The 19535-nt window shown below is 37.5% G+C and overlaps 1 protein-coding gene and 1 non-coding gene across 39 annotated transcripts in view; one reads left to right on the top strand and one right to left on the bottom strand.

Annotated features, from left to right (window-relative positions):
• The window catches only part of RIMS2 (regulating synaptic membrane exocytosis 2), a 637809-nt gene extending 618921 nt beyond the window's left edge, over nt 1-18888 (top strand). For all 38 annotated transcript variants that reach the window (XM_045561860.1, XM_045561877.1, XM_045561882.1 and 35 more), the window contains 5 exons: nt 11012-11153; nt 15056-15168; nt 15483-15584; nt 17031-17170; nt 17968-18888. In XM_045561860.1, coding sequence (XP_045417816.1) covers nt 11012-11153; nt 15056-15168; nt 15483-15584; nt 17031-17170; nt 17968-18186 — 716 coding nt within the window. In that variant the 3' untranslated portion in view covers nt 18187-18888. The remainder of the gene's footprint in view (nt 1-11011; nt 11154-15055; nt 15169-15482; nt 15585-17030; nt 17171-17967) is intronic.
• On the bottom strand, nt 3569-3670 carry LOC123645492. Its single transcript, XR_006737605.1, has one exon. It is a non-coding gene; the product is annotated as a small nucleolar RNA U13 (small nucleolar RNA).
• Nucleotides 18889-19535: the final 647 nt, after the last annotated feature.

The raw sequence follows: 19535 nt of genomic DNA, 5'->3' as shown, positions 1-19535 counted from the left end.
GTATCATCCGTAGGAATTATCAAATCCCTCTCAGTAGGAATGGCAAAAGATTGACAATAAAATATACTTCTTAATTTACTCCTCTGGCAACCCTAGTTCTATTTTCTGGAAGGTATTTCTTTGTTGTGTATTCTCCATGGCCACAAAAGTTTGCATTGAAGAGGTGACTCCATAGCTCTCATAGTTTATTTATTGCTAGTGCTGGTTTGAGAACTCAGTTGTTATCTTAGGAGTTCAACAGAATTTTGTAAGGTAGACCAGTAATTTTTTTTTTCTATACAAGTCCTTCAAAAATTCAGTAAGCTTATAGTCTGTTTGCTTCCAATCAGTTTCAAGTATAACTCCAACCAAACACCTCATTAGACAGAGATTTTCAGCCTAAAGATTCTGGTCTTTTAGTTTCTAGCCTCTGTGCTCTGCCTGCTTCCTTTGTTCTCAATAGCAACCACCTTGATGTCATTTGAAAAAGATGGGTTTGGGTGAAAAGGCAACCCCTTAGTCCAATTTGGCTAGCAGGCTTTCTCCTTTTGCATGGCTAGACCCCAGTTATTTATGCATAGTTTTCTTTCTGCAAATTTAGGATAATTTCACATGTCATTCCAGTCATTTTTCAAATAAGGATTTGTATAGCATTTTATAATTTTTAAAATTGTTTTTTACATGGATTATGGTATTTAATTCTTATTCTTCACCTAAGAAGAATACATGTCATATGCTCTATGACTGTGGTGCCCAACCCCCGGGCCACAGACTGGTACTGCTCTGTGGCCTGTTAGGAACTGGGCTGCATAGCACGAGGTAAGCAGGCAGGCAACTGAGCAAAGCTTCATCTGTATTTACAGCTGTTCCCCATCTCTCGCATCACCACATAAGCTCTGCCTCCTGTCAGATCAGTGGCAGCATTAGATTCTTGTAGGAATGTGAACCCTACTGTAAACTGCGCATGTGAGGGATCTAGTTTGCACGCTCCTTATGAGAATCTAATGCCTGATGATCTGAGGTGGAGTTGAAGCAGTGATATGAGCTCTGGGGAGTGGCTGCAAATACAGATTATCATTAGCAGAGAGGTTTGACTCCACAATAAATGTAATGAGCTTGAATCATCCTGAAACCATATCCTCCCAGACCTCTCCAGTCCATGGAAAAATTATCTTCCATTAAACCGGTCCCTTGTGCCAAAAACTTTGGGGATTGCTGCTCTATGGCATAGGCTACGTATGATCCCAAGTTTGCACAAAATTATTCTGAGGTTCAGGAAGATAAGTTACCTACACAAAATTTGCAAATGGTCAATTAGGAACTTGAACTCATATGTTCTGATTCTAAAATGGCATGTTCATCCACCATAAAATACTGCCTCAAAATATCTAACTTGAGAGTTATGAATAGGGTGGTGGTATTTCACATCCACTCTGGGTATAGAAACAGGGACAGGTATCAGTAGACTGGTGCATGACCAAGAAAAGGACAGATCTGACAGTTTAAAAAAAAAAAAAAAAAGTTGGCGAGGTGTGGTGGCTCATGCCTATAATCCCAGCACTTTGGGAGGCTGAGACAGGAAGATTGCTTGAGCACAGGAGTTTGAGACCAGCCTGAGCAATAGCGAGATCTCATCTCTACAAAAAATAAAACAATTAGCCAGGCATGGTGGCATGTGCCTGTAGTCCCAGCTGCTCAGGAGGCTGAGGCAGGAGGATCGCTTGAGCCTGGGAGTTTGAGGTTGCTGTGAGCTAGAATAACGCCACTGCACTATAGAAGACAGAGAGAGGCCCTGTCTCAAAAAAAGAAAAAAAGAAAGAAACCAAAAAGGTGGGAGTGGGTTTGCAGTTCTCTTAAATACCTAAAGTATGGATCAGGACTTGATTATTTTCTAATGAGTTTTCATTCCTTCTTTTGTTCTGAATTTAGTAATTGAGCTTTTTTCCAACTTTTATTTTGAAATATTTTAAACATACAAATAAAGCATAATAGTAATGAAGATCCACTATATAGCTTGATCCACTTTTAATTGACTTTATCTTTTCTCTCTTTACTCACATACCCATAAATATTCACACACACATACACACACGGTATGTATTTTTGCTAAACATTTGAGAGTAAGGTAAATTGCAGTTGTCACAATACTTCATTCATGAGTACTGCAGCATACATCTCCCAATTTTTAAGAAAACTTACACAAACATAAAATTAACAAAAAAACTTCTAATATTCATTCCACATCCAACTTTCTTCAGTTGTTCCAAAAAATATTTTTATAGCTCTTTGTTGTTTTTCTTCTTAATCCAGGATTCAGTCAAGGCTCTTTCATTGCATTTGGTTGTTACGCTTAATCTAAAACAGTACTTTCACTTTTGTTTTTCATGACATTGACTTTGAAGAGTTCCAGCAAAATTGTCTTATAGAATGTCCAACATTCTGGATTTGTCTGATAATTTTCTCTATTTCCTATAAACTGAATATTAGATCTAGAGATGTAATTAGATTCAGGTTAAATGTCATAGGTGATGTAAACTTCATTCATCCCATCAGTACACATAAAATGTCAAGATTTCTTACTGTTAAGCATGCTATGTTTGATCACGTGGTTAAGAGATGACTGCCAGTTTTTCTTTGTGGAAAAGATATATTTATCCCTTTATAATCAGTAATCTCTGGAGTGATATTTTGGCATCATGTGAATATCTTGGTCCACAGAAACTTCTCATCCAATAATTTTAACATTCGGTTCTGATGAACGAATCAGTTATTACATTGGGAGTGGAAATTTTAATTGAATTTTTATCTGAAACATAATTAAACTTATTTAATAAACTAAAAATGTATGTTAACTCTGTCCCTTTGCATTATGTCATACAGTATGAATTAATTTAGTATTGATAACTTATTTTCTCACATGTAGCATTTTCACATATCTTCTATTTTTCTGCAGACAAGTATTTTCAACTTATATATTGCTTTTACTAAAAATAAGTGGTTTTATTACTGAGTATGTGAATACTATTATGAATCATGTACAAAGGGAAAACTAAAAGTAATTACAAATGTAAAAGAATATCAGGAATTAGACACATTAAAATTTTATTTCCAAGAGGACCCTAAGGAGACATCATGACTAAATGTAATGTGGTATCCTGGATCAGAAAAATCACTTTAGGTACAAACTAAGGGGATTGGAATAAAGTATAGACGTTAGTCAGTAATCATGTATCAGTAATAATTCATTAATTGTCACAAATTTACCATACCCATGAAAGATATTAATAATAGGGGAAACTGGATGTGGGGCATACTAGAATTCTCTGTGTTATCTTTGCAATTTTTCTATAAATCTAAAACTATTTTAAATTTAAATGTTTATTTAAAATTATTTTAATGTGTTTAAAATATGAATCTGAAGTTTAAGGACAATGATTAAAATGTCTTTAAGCATACTTGTAAGACAAAGTTCATGAAAACAGTTATAAAATAGAATATCAAATTCAGAGTTTTTTTAACAAAGCTATATTCAAAATGGTTAATTTTTTCATGATACTGAAAATGAAAAATTAGAAAAATATTTTTTTCATGTCAAGACGGATAATGTGCCAATGTTGTAACAAGGTTTGAGGGAGGCACATCTCACACATGAGTGTGAAAACCCAATCATGCTTATAAACTACAAAAGGATTAAAAAATTTTGAAAATTTAAAATCCTATTTACAAGAAAATGGAATACTGTCCTACGGCTATTGTATGTATACCTGTCAGTGTAGGTTAGGTTAGAATAACAAACAACTGAAAAATATCAGTGGCTTAACACAAAAAAATTTATCCCTCACTCCCACAACATGTCCGCTGAGTCATATGTATGGCCATACTCAAGGACCCAGGCTGATGGGTACCTGTTGCTATCTGCTTCCAGGCAGAGAAAGGGGGACATGGTGAGTCATACATCAGCTGTTGAATTTCCTGCCCTGAAGCTACATATGGGCTACTTTTGCTCACATTTCATTGGCCATGCAAGTCATGTGACCACACCCAATTTCAGAAGTGGGAGGAAAGTGAATATATTTGAATATCCCTAGTATCCACTGTTAGTGTGACCTCAGCTTGGAGCTTACTATACTGTAGCTATTAGCTATATAACTTTCATGATAGTTGTGACAAAGCTGTTGTAACTAATGGATTTGTGTTAAACAATTTTGAGAGTCAACTGTTAATTTCTATTAATTTCTGTTTTATTTCAATTGTTAATGAAAATCCTGGATTAGCCCAAAAGAAATTTTCAGATTTTTGTCTTTGTTTAGGCTTTCAGAGATTTGAATTATATTTATTATAGTAAGAAGACCTGACAAACATAAGCACATGAGCTTTTATACACAGTTATAGTAATCTTATGACATGTCCCCCATATTGAGGTCTTGCAGGACCAAACAAGTAAATAAATCAATCTCTTTCATGTCTTGATATAAAATCTGCTGATGATATGTTATATCGACAGTGTCCACCATGGAGTTTGGTGAAGGTGCTGGAGGCAATTCTTTGAGGAATTTGAAGTTTGAGGAATTTAAAAGAGCAAGATGAAAGAGTTAAAGTACTATTTGAAATTATTAATGGTTTTGAAAGATGAAAAAGTCCTCTACCAAAGATGAACTAGCTACTCAGGACCTCAACTTTCTCATTGCTGCAGTAAGAGAGTACACAAACTACATAAGTACACTGGATCCCCAAGATTGCTTCCAAAAATATGAGCCAATAATTTTAGAAATTCTCATTTTTCATGCATTTTAATATCCTTTAAATGTAGTGCAAATGGCTTATCTAAATTATACTTACTCTGAAAAATGGTAATTTTGAATGGAATGCAAAAATAGCACCTTATTAACTTAAAGCACATAAGTTGTGTCTAAACTAAAAATTAAAGTCAGTTTTCAGAGTCTGCCAACCAGCCTTCAACCTATTTCCATAGATCATTTACCATATTGACATGGAGAAAATCCTGAATCCAAAGTAAGTCTGTCTGCTATAGATGAGACCTTCCAGGTGGGAGCAAGCAGGCATGGGTTCTGTGGATCAAAGGTTTGAAAGGTCACCATGACATTGAGTTTGACATTGCACTGTGAGCCCTGCTTTGCATGCGGGGCTTAGGATAGTTTCTAAGTCAGCAGTAGAGAGGACCTCTTGATTTTTGTTGTCAAGTCACTCAAAGGGTTTTCTGGTTTTCAGATATTGTTAGGGAAACTGACCCTTTAGTCTTTTGTTTAGTCAAGTGGCTTTCTTTGAGTACTGAGGGTGCAAAGTAAATTAGTCATCAGACTATGCAGAGCAAAATAACAAAGACACCTCTTATGTTCTGCTTTCTGCCTATAATGTTTTGCAATTCAAGAACTTGATTTTAGGCCGGGCGTGGTTCACGCCTGTAATCCTAGCACTCTGGGAGGCCAAGGCGGGTGGATCGCTCGAGGTCAGGAGTTCGAGACCAGCCTGAGCAAGAGCGAGACCCCGTCTCTACTAAAAATAGAAAGAAATTATCTGGCCAACTAAAATATATATAGGAAAAAAATAGCTGGGCATGGTGGCACATGCCTGTAGTCTCAGCTACTCGGGAGGCTGAGGCAGTAGGATCGCTTAAGCCCCGGAGTTTGAGGTTGCTGTGAGCTAGGCTGACACCACGGCACTCACTCTAGCCCGGGCAACAAAGCGAGACTCTGTCTCAAAAAAAAAAAAAAAAAAAAAGAACTTGATTTTTACCTGCAGGCATCTTTTCCAAATGCACTTTGGCTTAAAATGCCTGATACCAGAGTGAGTGGGGTGAGCGCTCAACAACCACACAATGTGGGTTCTAGTTCTATGACTTCTAACTCGAGTATTTTTGAACATCTGAATGTACACATATGTAGATATATTAGGCATATATATTTATGTATGTATGTATATGTATATTTACGTGTGTGTGTGTACTTTTTAAAAAATATACACTTTTTTTTTATTATGGCTAAGTTTTTACAATTTTGGTTGGTCCACCCCTATGATCATAATAGGATATCTTCATAAGTCTCCCCATTTAAAAAAAAAATTATCTATTTTTTTTTTTAATTTTTTTTTTTTTTGAGACAGTCTCGCTTTGTTGCCCGGGCTAGAGTGAGTGCCGTGGTGTCAGCCTAGCTCACAGCAACCTCAAACTCCTGAGCTTAAGCGATCCTCCTGCCTCAGCCTCCCGAGTAGCTGGGACTACAGGCATGCGCCACCATACCTGGCTAATTTTTTCTATGTATATTTTAGTTGGCCAGATAATTTCTTTCTATTTTTAGTAGAGACGGGGTCTTGCTCTTGCTCAGGCTGGTCTCAAACTCCTGACCTCGAGCGATCCACCCATCTCGGCCTCCCAGAGTGCTAGGATTACAGGCGTGAGCTACCGCGCCCAGCCAAAAAAAAAAAAAAAAAAAAAAGTTATCTAAAAAGGATTCGGAACTTACTGTATTAGTTGTCTATTGCAGAATAACAACTATCACAAATTTAACAGCTGAAAACAACACCCATTTATTAGTTCACAGTTCTGAGTCACAAGTCGGGCACAGTGTGGCTGGGTTTTTTCCTTGTGACTGGAAACAAGATGTTGTTTGGGCTGAGTTCTTGTCCAGAGACTCTGGGGAAAAACATCTGCTTAAGCCCATTCAGGTTGTTGACAAAATCTACTTCCTTGCAGTTGTAGGGCTGAATCCTCCGGCAGGAGGCATCGCTGTCAGCAGCTGGGGGCTGTTCTCAGGTCCTTTCCACATGGCCCCCTTCCTCTTCAAGCAGGCAAAGGTACACTGAATTTTTCCTGTATTTCAAATATCTCTGATTGCTTCTTCTGGAAGCAGCCAGAGAAAGTACTCTACTGTGAAAGGGCTCATTTGGGTAAGTTAGGCCCACTCAGCCAATTTCCCTGTCTTTGGGTCCATTGATTAGTAACCTTAATTATGTCTGCAGAATCCCTTTTGCCATGTAAGGTAACATAATCATGGGAGCCATCTTAGAATTCTGCCTAACACACTTACTTAGACCTTCACTGTTAAATAGACTCAGTTTTTAGGTTGAATAACATGTCAAATCATTTGCAACGTTAAATGTGAATCACCATAATTACATTTAGGTTAGATTACTTTTATTGTGAATGTGACTAGAGGTTTTGTGGTGCTGAAAAGTAAATTTACTTTTTAAATAAGTCTGTAAATCTATCAGATAATGGGACATTTAAAAAGACATGTTTTAAAGGGTTACTGTCAATGTTCAGTATATTAGCTGTAACTCTTTGATTCTATCAGATGACAGTGAATATCATATCTCCTCAATGTATGCTGTTAATCATGGTCTTGGTCATACACTAATGACACAAACTCATAGCCTTTCAAGCTGAAAGATATCAGAGATTATCTGCCCTCCTCCCCCTGCCTTTTTGATAAATGAGGAGCCAGAGACTCAGAGAGGGGATATGATCAAGGGTACCACAGAATCTGTGAGTAGTGGTAGAGGCTGCCCTGGGATCCATGTTTTCTGATTCCCTATCTGGTAATAATAATAACAGTACCATTAATTGAAGATTTTCTGTGTATCAGACACTATTCTAAGCACTTTAAATGTATTATTTTCCTTAATGCCTATGAGGTGGGCATGATTATTATCATTGTCATTTCACAGTCTGAGAAGAGTGAGTCACAGAGATAGTATGTAACTTGCTCAGTGTCACCCAGTTTGTCACTGGTAGAGTGCGGATTCAAAGAGAAGCAGTTTGACACCAGGGCTTGACCTCTTAACTGAGCTCTGCTCTTCCCACCCACCAAGCCGCTTCTAACAGAGCCTGTATATGTAGTCACAGAGTCAGCAGAGTATAGTCTCCATAGATAGCTGCACAAACAACCCATGTCGTTATATTCTAACAGCAATTTAGTGAATAGCAGAAATTTTGGAGTCTGGAAACTATGTACAAATCCTAATTCTGTCGCTTACTGTGTGGTTTCAGGGAATTATATAATCTGCAGGGGCCCTTAGATGCTATATCTGTAAAACGGGGGTTTTAGAGTTGTTAAGAAGAGGATACGTGTAAAAGGATCTGTAAACAAAAGGATTACATGCTCATTGTATTGCTATTCTTTGAAAAATGCTGCTGGTTCTCATCACCCTTTAATAGCATATTTTCAAGTCACTTTAGCTATGATAGAGTCAGACCTTAAACAAAAAAACAGTAGATCCTTGACATTGCAAATTCTATGTCCCAAGATCTTTAGGAATCTCATTTCCTTTACAGGTCATGTGTTTTCAGTACATATACTCATTACACATGTTCAAACTTCACTGGAGTTGTATGTCTCACTTAATGGCAATTTTTCACAAGGGCATTGTTCACAGAAAGTGAACATTTCGCCTACATGGAGAGACAGGGGCTCATCTCTCGGCCTGGGTCCCTCACACCAGCCTAGTACCGTCCATGATTCCAATTCACATTTGGAGAAAATTTTATTACTTTTCGATGTAGTCATTTGAGGATCACTCTCAAATAAAATTATAAATATTAAATTCATGAATACCAAGGTTTACTCTGCATCCTTATTCTTTTATTTTTTTAACATTCTCCCTCTGTTTTATATTGTTTTTGCTACACCATTTGAAAATAAGTTGCAGACAATATAACATTTCAGGTCTAAATACTTTAGCATGTATCTCCTAATGAGAAGAAAATTCTTTATAATACATGCCATTATCTACCTTAAGAAAAATAACAATTTCCTAATCCCATCTGATATCCAATACATAATCCAGATTTTCCCTACTTGTTCTAAAATTACTTTTATACTATTTTGCTTGTAGAGTTTCTTGTTTTTTTTTTTTTTTCCCTAAACAAGAGGCCAGACTACACTCATAGCATTTGGTGGTTATATCACTTTGATATATTTTAATGTAGAATAATTCTCTCACCTTGTTTGTTTGTTTTCATGATGTTAACTTTTTTTTAAGAGATTAGGCTAACTCTCTTGAACAATATCTCATGTTCTGGGATTGTCTGATTGGGGTGTGTGTGTGTGTGGGTCGGTGTGTGTGATTTATCTTTTTACTCTATCCGCTGTATTTTTGAAAACTAGAAGTTGTTTCCAAAGACCTGATTAAAACCAAATTGTATATTTTTGTCTAGAACAACTTGATAAGTGATACTGTGCATTTTATATCAGGCAATACATATGATTGCCTGACTGTTGGCACTACTAAGTTTGGTCACTGGATTAAGATGGTGGTAGCCAGGTCTCCCAATATTAAGTACTGTTTTTTTTTTCTCTAACAATTAGAACGAATTTGTGGAATGATTATTTGGCTCACATGAATATTCTTTTCCCAATCTTCATCTAATGGTATTAACCTCCATTGATGATCCTTGCTTAAATCATTTATTCCATTGAAGGATAAAAATTGGTAATTTTTAAATGTTATCATTCTTTTACCTTTACTAATATTTCTCTGTAAAAGATAGCTTTCCCTCATCAACAGGGTGGGGTATGCTTTATGTTTTCTTAAGTTCATATCAGTACAACATGTTTACTGTCAGTTGTCTAAAATATCAGCCTTAGATTATGGAACTGTGTTATATAGATCAGTCATAATTTATATTTTGTATAAACTCTTTAAAGCATTTTGTTGTACATTAAAGTTGAAAGCAGAGAATGGATGAAATTTAAAGCAGTGTTTCAAAATTGTGAGCAAATATAAGAGGTTTGGTGAAAAGAGATTTCAAAAAGCCAACTGCCATATCAGCAAATATCTATATATCTATAAGGAACTTATTAATACCAGGCACTAAAAGAGCTTACCACATGGTTGTATCCCAGAAAATTAATGATATGCACAGTCAATGTGGATAAATATTTAAGCATGAAAGGAAGTGCAAATAAAAGAGTGCAAATAATTTGGACTATTACCCTATTACCCCAGCTTTGGTAGCCTCTCAATTCCACATTCCAACATTGAAGACCTTTGTAATTTGGGCTCAGTTTCTTGTCTAACCTGCCTCCCCCGCTTAATCCTTCACAGAGTCATTGCACCTCCCTTAAAAGCACATGGTCATTCCTGTCTGCACCTTTGCCCAGGCTGTTTCCCCGCCCAAGGCACTCTCTTCTCTCTCCTTGCATCCCAATCTGCCCATTTTTCAAGGCTCGCTCAAATCCCATGCTTTCTAGGAAGCTCCTTCTTCCCTGACCTCTCCATATAGCACTTCCTACCTCTGTAGTACTGCGCTCAGTTTCTTGTTTGCTCTTCTAACTGGCTTCTGTAAGTAAACCTCATCACCACTGTTGAAGATCCTTGAAGTTATGACTATCTGTGGCCAAAAATTACAAAGCTCTTTTCACATGATACTGCTGGGGTTTTGCATTCCCCTTTGAGAATCTTTCTGAAAGTAACCAACAGATGTGAAGCTCTTGGCAAACAGGACTATCTCCTTTGTATAGATTCTTTTGCCTTCTAATATCTATCACATTACAAAAACAGATTTTCTTATGAAAGTTAAATCTAGAATATGAGGATTACTCACCATCTTTTCTGTGCAAATAGTGTGAAGGCCTGGTTCTCTTACTATGAGAAAAAGAAAGGGAAAAATAGAGTAGGCAGAAATTAATCTGACATTTAAATATTACAATGAAAACAAAAAGATGGATATAAATTAACCTGGCATTTAAATATTACAAGAAAGCAAAGCTTATTTCATTTTTCTTAGGTTGAGTCTTTTTATTTCTTATGTTAACAACTTGAACACTGTTTTAAATGGAAATAAAACAATGATGTTTTGTGCTTCTTAAAGAATTTTTAGAAAATTTTCGTCCCACTCAACAAGACATTCATTGTTGAAAATTGTTTTAAACACCTTTTCTTTCTGTCTCCTTAATAAGAGCACTTTGTATTTACGCAGTTCTTTTCATCTGAGGATCTCAGAGCATTGGCTAATGCTTTTTGTTACTAGGTAGTGATAACAAACCTGTCACACCTTTTGTTTCTCTCTCTGCAGAAGCAGGAGGTAAAAAACTCCGTAGCACTGTCCAGAGAAGTACAGAAACGGGCCTGGCAGTAGAGATGAGGAACTGGATGACTCGACAGGCAAGCCGGGAGTCTACAGATGGCAGCATGAACAGCTATAGCTCAGAAGGAAAGTGAGTGAGGCCACCTATGATGTGTATCTTCCTCGCCTTGCCTGCCTCACTCTGTCTGCTTTCACAAAAGCTAACTCACACACTCTTCATTTGCACTGGCTGATTTCCTGGGAAGAGAACTTTGCTCACTTGCCACTGAGCAATGTGGCATATCTAGCTTTTTAGATCAAGGGAAATAGTTTGGGGATAAAGCATTTTACTTTAATGGCAGTATGCTAAAATATAACTCTCACAATGCATGCAAATAAAATATTTTGCCCTAGCTTGAAATAATATGTAAAAGCACAGAAATAATAAGCACACATGCCATACCATGTGTGTGAACAATGCTAGTTTTTAAAATCTTTGCCCTAAGAGTTATTACTAAAAAACATGGGATGTTAATGTATACTTATTTCCATGGTGTAACAAACAATTATAATTACTTAATATAATAGCCAAAAAGAAATACCATCAAAAGAGTTGGTGAGCCTTTTAGGATTTTTTATTCTGTTTTCAGAGACAGGGTCTCACTCTGTTGCCTAGGCTGGATTGCAATAGCATGATCAAAGCTCACTGCAACCTGGAACTCCTGGGCTCCAGCAATCCTCCCACTTCAGCCTCCTGAGTAGCACATGCCACCACACCCAGCTAAATTTTTAATTTTTTTTTTTTAGAGATGGGGTCTTACTTACTATATTGCCTAGACCATCTCAAACTCCTGGCCTCAAGCAATCCTCCTGCCTCAGTCCCCCAAAGTGCTGGGATTACAGGTGTGAGCCACTGCACCCAGCCTATCCTTTTGCTTATGTAGTTATCATGTAGCTTCCCTTTGAATCAGCTGTCTCTGATATATTTTTAAAGCATTTGTAAAGCCTGTGTAGCCCTGTCACCAACAAATTAACAGTAATTAGCAAGTAAAGATTTGTAAATGAGACTGTAAAGGACAGTAATAGAGGAAAGTGGGGTTTACTGACCTCACTCTGTTGTCACCACGGAAGCATTAGATGTTCAGACAACATACGTGTAGCCAGTTCACAGATGTGAGGCTGTAGGAGCTGTTGGCGTAGTATGAATTATATGCCCTAAGGATAATTTGTCTAACACAATTACATAAATACAAGATATATATATATATATATATATAGTTTCCATACATTTATAAATAGGATCATATGGGATACTTATGAAAATAGACTAAAACATTTGTATTAACTGAATATTTGGGAGTTGAGGTGGGAGGGCAGAAAGAGATTTGGTGTTCACCAAGGAAGTCTAAAATGAGAGGGAGAATCAACTGAAAAATAAATGTGCACTGACCAACGATCATTATAAAGCCCTGTGTTAGATACTGTTAGGGATATAAAAATGTTTAAGCTATGCCCCCACTCCAGATGTTTGTAGTCTTACTGGAGAAATGAGATGAATGTTCATAAAGTCATTCAACAAATATTACCATACCTGCTAGTATTACAGTCTCTGTGCCATGAGTTGGGGATATAAGTCATACAAGGGAGTCAATATCTGTGATTAAGACCATCAACTTTGAAATCATATAGGCCTAGGTTCTCATCTGGTTTGGCTCTTTTTTGGGTGGGGGGGTACTATAGAACCTTTGGCAAGTTATTTAATTTTTCTAAGCTTCACTTTAATTGATTGAACTTAATAAGTATTTATCGAACCCTTACAATTTTCCAGGCATGATTCTAGGTAATAGAGATATACCAGTGAACAAAACAGATAAAAAAAAAATAAAAAACCCTACCTCATCAAACTTACAGTCTAATAGAGAAGATAGGCAATAAATAAGAAAAATTGTTAAAATTCATATACAAGAACAATTAGTAACTTACATAGTAGATTAGGTAGTATAAGTGCTAAGGAGAAAAATAAAGCAAGGAAGAGAGATGTTAGAGTAGGGGTAGGATTTTGTGCAGGGTAGACGGGGGAGAGGATGCATGTGAGTGAAGGTCTGAAGGAAGCTAGGAACAGATGGAAATCTGAGGGAAGAACATTCCAGGCTGAAGCAGTGCAGAGGCCCGGAGGCAGGAGCTGGCCTGGCATCAGCAGTGAGCAGGGCCACACTGTGGAGTGAGAGCAGGAGGGGCAACAGAGGAGGAGCTAAGGAGTGGACTGGGGTGGGTGGCTTATATAGTCTTCACGATTGTAAGGACTTTGTTTTTACTCAGAGTGGGATGAGAAATTGCTGGCAAGTTTTGAGCAGAGAACTGATGTGATCTGACTCCCATTTTCACAGATCTGTCTGGCTGCTGTGGGGGTGGGGACAGCAAGGGCAGTGACAGGAAGACAGTTCAGAAGGCTGCTGCAGTGATATAGAAGCTAGATAGTTGGGGCTTGGGCCAGAGTGGTAGCGTTAGTGAGGTCAGATTCTGGACAAAGTAGCAAATAAGATTTACTGATGCCTTTGATGTGGGTAATGAGAAAAAGAGCATATATTGGTTTGCTAGGGCTACCATAACAAAATACCACAGACTGGGTGGCTTAAATAACAGCAATTTATTTTCTCACAGATCTGGAGGCTAGAAGTCCAAGATCAAGATGTCAGCAGGTTTAGTTTCTCGTGAGGCCTCTCTCCTTGGCTTGCAGACAGCCACCTTCTTGTGTATCTTCTCATGGCTTTTTCTCAGCGCACGCATGGCCTACTGTCTCCTCCTTTTCTTATAAGGACACCAGTTATATTGGAGTAGAGCTCCACCCTAATGGCCTTATTTAACCTGATCTCTTTAAAGGCCCTGTCTCCAAATACAGTCAGTCACACTGAAGGTTAGAGCTTCAACATGTGAATGAGGCGGACTCAACTCAGTTCATAACAGAGAGGAAGGAAGAAAGATGGCTCCAAGGTTGAGCAATCCGAAGAGTGAAGTTGCCATTTGTGATGATGGGAATCCTCTGAGAGGACCAGAGTTTGGTTTTTCGTTTGTGTGTTGAGTTAGGGGGTGGAGTTCAGTTTTGGACAAGTTAAGTTTCAGGTGCCTATTATATATCCTAGCAGATATGTAGACTAAGCATTTGGAATTCAGGTCTGTGGCCCAAGAGAGAGCTGGAGATGTCAAAGTAGGGAATAACAGCATAGATGACATTTCAAACCACGAGACTAGATTAGATCACCAAGGAAATTCAGACAGAGAAAAGATAAGAGATCAAGAGATCAAGCAGAACTAGTGAAGGTATCAAGGCAGAGAGGCAGAAGGAAAAAGAGGAAAACCAGGAGATGAGAGGGTCCAGGAAACAAAGAGAAGAAAGTGTTTTAAGGAAGAGGGTGGGTCAATTGTGTCAAATGATCAGAGAAATTTTGGTGGAGTGGTGAAAGTAAAAAAATGATCATGCTTTCAAGGGAGAATGAGAGGAAAGAAACTGAAGACAGCACATACAAACAACTTTTTCAAGGAGAGAAATGGGGTGGTGTCTGAAGAAGGAAGTGGGATCAAGAAAAGGATTTTTTTTGGTAAGGTGGGAGAAATAACAGCCTGATTATATGCTGATGAGAATGATCCAGAAGCATTTCTTCATCTATGAAAATGTAGAAATGATAGAATCTATCTCATCGTGCTGCTAAGAAAATTAAATATGATAAAGCCTGTCATGGAGTAAGTGCTAGATATGTGCTGAGTGTTGTTCGTAGAAATCACAGCCCCTGTCCTCAGACCAAGGAAGAGAAAGAGACCTGAACAGAAGCCAGCAGTGCAGTGTGACCACTGCCTCTGGAGACTTCCATGGGCTGCTGGGGAATTTGAAGGAAGAGCCCTGGGAGGTGGACTAGGGTGTTGGGATCCCATAAATGTAAGTGGCAAGATAGTGGGACCAAGTCTCCTGCCACATCAAGGAGGCTAGAGGGAGACTTGAGCTTGCCTGAAAGTAAATAGGAGTTGAGAATTTAATCCCATATGTTACTTTGCTTTCAGTCTGATTTTCCCTGGTGTCCGCTTAGCCTCTGATAGCCAATTCAGCGATTTTCTGGATGGCCTGGGCCCTGCTCAGCTAGTGGGACGCCAGACTCTGGCTACACCTGCCATGGGTAAGGATTCTGTCACATGATTTGACTGTTTTTCTTTTAAATTATTGAAAATTACATCCTCTAAATTTCATAGAATCTTTAATAATATTTTCAGCAGGAGTAAAGTATCCTAGATTTTAATAATTAAAAAAACCTTTATTTTTTCTATTTTAATTTCTAATGCTTTTTAAAGGATGACATCATTAATAACATTTTAAATATATTTGAATCTAAGAAAATATATAGGAGATGATGTTAAACTAAGGTGGCGCAAGCATTTTCCTTATTGCATTTGTATATTGAAGCATGTTTGTTTCTTCCCCACTCACCATTAGGTGACATTCAGGTAGGAATGATGGACAAAAAGGGACAGTTGGAGGTGGAAATCATCCGGGCCCGTGGCCTTGTTGTAAAACCAGGTTCCAAGACACTGCCAGGTAAAAACAGAAGAGATTTTTCTATTATTGTCCGTAATCCATATTGTTTCCATTTAGAGACTGTTTTTCATTAGATGCTGAAAACTTTGTTTTTAGTTAATTGAGGTAGGGCTGAAGTAGTTTGCATGTTTATCCTGAATGAAGTGTTTAGTGAGGGTGATCTGGTAGGGATAATATAAGTTGTTAAGTAAGTACATATGTAGTCGAAACCACTGCAAAATAAAAACCAACACACATAGATAATTCATTTTGTCACAATATGTATATAAGAAGTTCCTTTTTTGTTGTTGTTAGTTAGTGTTTTGTGTCATTATTCAGTTTATCCAGAGCTTCTCCTTAGGAATTCTTAGAGCTCTGAAATTAGGATAAAAATAGATAAAGGTCCCAATGGTAGCATAATCCTATGTATATTGGATATTCTAATTATATGACTGTTACTTCCTATAGTATATAAGGAAAGAAAGACACTACTATAACTTCTTATGCTACTTATCATACCGAAATACATTATAATCTAAGGTGCTTGAAACCATGTAAAATGCCACAGTGATTCTGAATGCATTACTTAGGGGCCATTTGATGTATAAAACAATTGCTGAGGTTTCTGAAACTTGGCTTTGAGCCTCAGCACCTCCACTGACTGACTTGTAGTTTTGAATCTCTTAACTTCTCTATCCTTGCAGAAATTTTAAGTTATAATATGCCAGAGCTGTCCAGAAAGTATCTAACCATTGTTAATATAAGGAGAGTGGGTGCATGGCTGGATACTTTCCCGACAGCCCTCATATATTACCTGTTGTACAACCTTGCACTAATGACAAAGACAGTTGTGTTTATATAGGTCTTGGAGCTAGTCGACTTACTCTGCTCTAAAGAATATTATGATTTACACATGTATGAAATGTTTTTTATGAAGTGTCTGTCAGATAAATTTTAAGCCATAGAATTTATAATCAGTTGCCTTTTCTATAATTTATACATATTACATCAAACCGTACCCCTGTTTTATACCACCACCATCACCAATAAATATATAAATGCTTTTGAGCGATGATGAGTGATTTTGGGGGATGAGTGGGTAAAACAATACAGTTTCAAGCATGTTTAATTAGATTTAAGTATTGATAAATGAAAGACTGAGTAAGACATGTTTCTTGAATGCATTAGGAAATAGAAGCATTTCACCTTATTTAATGCAATGTTTAAATCTGTATAACCAGTTGATGGCAAAATAATAATAATCTCAGATCTATATCAGCATCCCCTAAAATTCTCTGAATGACTGATAATTATCCATTATCTAGTGATTTTGACAGAATGTGGCAAGGCCAGTGACTTGAATGCTAGCTCTTTTACCCAAAGATCAAGCTGTTGCAGATGTCACTGTGTGTTGGGCATTCCATATCCATAGTTCATCACTTATTCTCCTCTGTTTTCTTTCCCAAGCACCATATGTAAAGGTGTATCTTCTAGATAATGGAGTCTGCATAGCCAAAAAGAAAACAAAGGTGGCAAGAAAAACGCTGGAACCCCTTTACCAGCAGCTATTGTCTTTTGAAGAGAGTCCCCAAGGAAAGGTTTTACAGGTATTTACTTAATTGTTTATCCCTTACATAAGAAAGTATTTTCATGGAGTCAGACATTGTACCAAAATCTTTTTTTATTACATTCTTTTATGTCCTTCAGAGCTGAAATCCTTTGGAAACTTCAGAGCAGTGGCCAGTGCTATAAAACTACATACATTGTCACTTTCTTTAAAGTGAATTATAGACTTGCAAATCCCATCACCCATAAACTCCAATCTCCCTGAACTGCTTATGATCTTAATTCTCCAGTACAGTTTTCCTAATTTAAATTTGGATTCCAGTAGTTAAAGACAACCATTCCATTAATCAAAGACTATTATTTAACTTGATCTTTGATGTCAGAACATTAACTGAGGCCGGGCGCAGTGGCTCATGCCTGTAATCCTAGCACTCTGGGAGGCCAAAGCGGGAGGACTGCTCGAGGTCAGGAGTTCAGGACTAGCCTGAGCAAGAGTGAGACCTCGTCTCTACTAAAAAATAGAAAGAAATTATCTGGACAACTAAAAATTTATAGCAAAAATTAGCCGGGCATGGTGGTGCATGCTTGTAGTCCTAGCTACTCAGGAGGCTGAGGCAGTAGGATCGCTTAAGCCCAGGAGTTTGAGGTTGCTGTGAGCTAGGCTGACGCTACGGCACTCTAGCCAGGGCAAAAGAGCGAGACTCTGTCTCCCCTCAAAAAAAAGAACACTAACTGAATATATGTTAGTATTTTAATGTAAGTTTTTTGGTACATAATTATATTGGTACATAATTTCATGATTATACTGATATTATTCTACTTTTTATTTTGCCAACAGATCATCGTCTGGGGGGATTATGGCCGCATGGATCACAAATCCTTTATGGGAGTGGCTCAGATACTTTTAGATGAACTAGAACTATCCAATATGGTGATCGGATGGTTCAAACTTTTCCCCCCTTCCTCCCTAGTAGATCCAACCTTGGCCCCTCTGACAAGAAGAGCTTCCCAGTCATCTCTGGAAAGTTCAACCGGACCTTCTTACTCCCGTTCATAGCAGCTGTAAAACTGTTGTCACAGCAACCAGCGTTACAAAAAAAAAAAAAAATCACAGGTCGCAAACCCTGGTAACACTGCATGCTTAATGTTGTGTCTTCTGAGCCTGTTTCTAGGGATACAAAGCGATCCTGTGTTCTCAGAGGAAGTTGCACACATTGTGCCCTAAAGAAGGCCCTCAGGTGAAAGAGCAGAGATAAGAAGAACTATCAGGTTTGGAGTTCAAAGACACTCGAGTTTCTGTCCAATCTGAAGCCATGGATTAATCTCAAAGAACCAGTCAGTTTCATGCAACAAAAGCCCTTTTCAATGGCACCTTTATATTTTTATTGTTCCTTTTCCTTCATTTATCTGACCCCAAAGCCCTGTTATGCCACAGAAATGGAGCTGTACAGCCATTAAGCCATGTTACAGGTCAAGGAGTGAAGTCCTAGGAAGCATCAGGTAAAAAGCAGGAGACCAAAGAAGTGGTCGGGAACAAAGCGTCAGCCTTCCTCTGGCCAGGGATCGGAAGCAGTCAGTCCAGCGGGGAGAGTGGCAGACTTCCGTAGCTCCACAGGCATAACATTTACTAATGCCAAGATGTGTTGAACTCTGAAAAACAATTCTGTGGCTACACTGTACTGAATGAAATTAAAGAAACTTTTTTTGCATGGACACAGATTAGCTGAATACTTAAATTATTTTCTTGGGGCTGCAACTTGCAAAAAAAAAAAAAAAGAATAAAAATCAGCCATTTTCAACAATTTATATTATTTTTAAAAATAAATTTCACTAGTGCATGGTTTTAAAAAGGGGAGAGAATGCAACAGGGTGATACAAAGACACACCATGTTTATTCTTTAAACCAATCATAGTCTGTGTTTTGGCAGACATTACAAATGAAAATACTTTCTAGAAAATACTTAAAATTCTCTTTATGTGACAAATAAGTATGATATATTCAATTTATTTCCATGTTAAATATACAAATCTTATGAAGTTCAATATGTGCAAATTTTTCACATCTTTCTTCCTCTTCTCTCACTTTTCCTCCTCTCCCTCTTTTAATCTTTTATTTTCTTCCTCCCTACCAGAGTGAACCTTATACTAAAAAATTACAAGTTTTTGATCCGATCCTCTCTTATACCCCGTGTTTGATTCAGAGCTGTAAGATGCTTCTGAATTTCTCAAGGGAAAAAACAACTAAGAGCTTTCTTTATTTCAAGCATGTTGAAAAGGATTTTGCAACATGACTTGGGAGTACATTAAAGTAAGTCAGCATGTATTTGACAAAGAAGATATTTGAACTTTTGCAATTTATTGTACAGTGCATGGTAATTTTTTTCACCTTCAAAATTCAGTTTACAG

Source organism: Lemur catta, chromosome 9 (genome assembly GCF_020740605.2).
Source record: "Lemur catta isolate mLemCat1 chromosome 9, mLemCat1.pri, whole genome shotgun sequence".
NCBI classification, from domain to species: Eukaryota; Metazoa; Chordata; class Mammalia; order Primates; family Lemuridae; genus Lemur; species Lemur catta.
The sequence above is the reverse complement of the archived record's forward strand: the minus strand, read 5'-3'. Positions and strand labels throughout refer to the sequence as shown.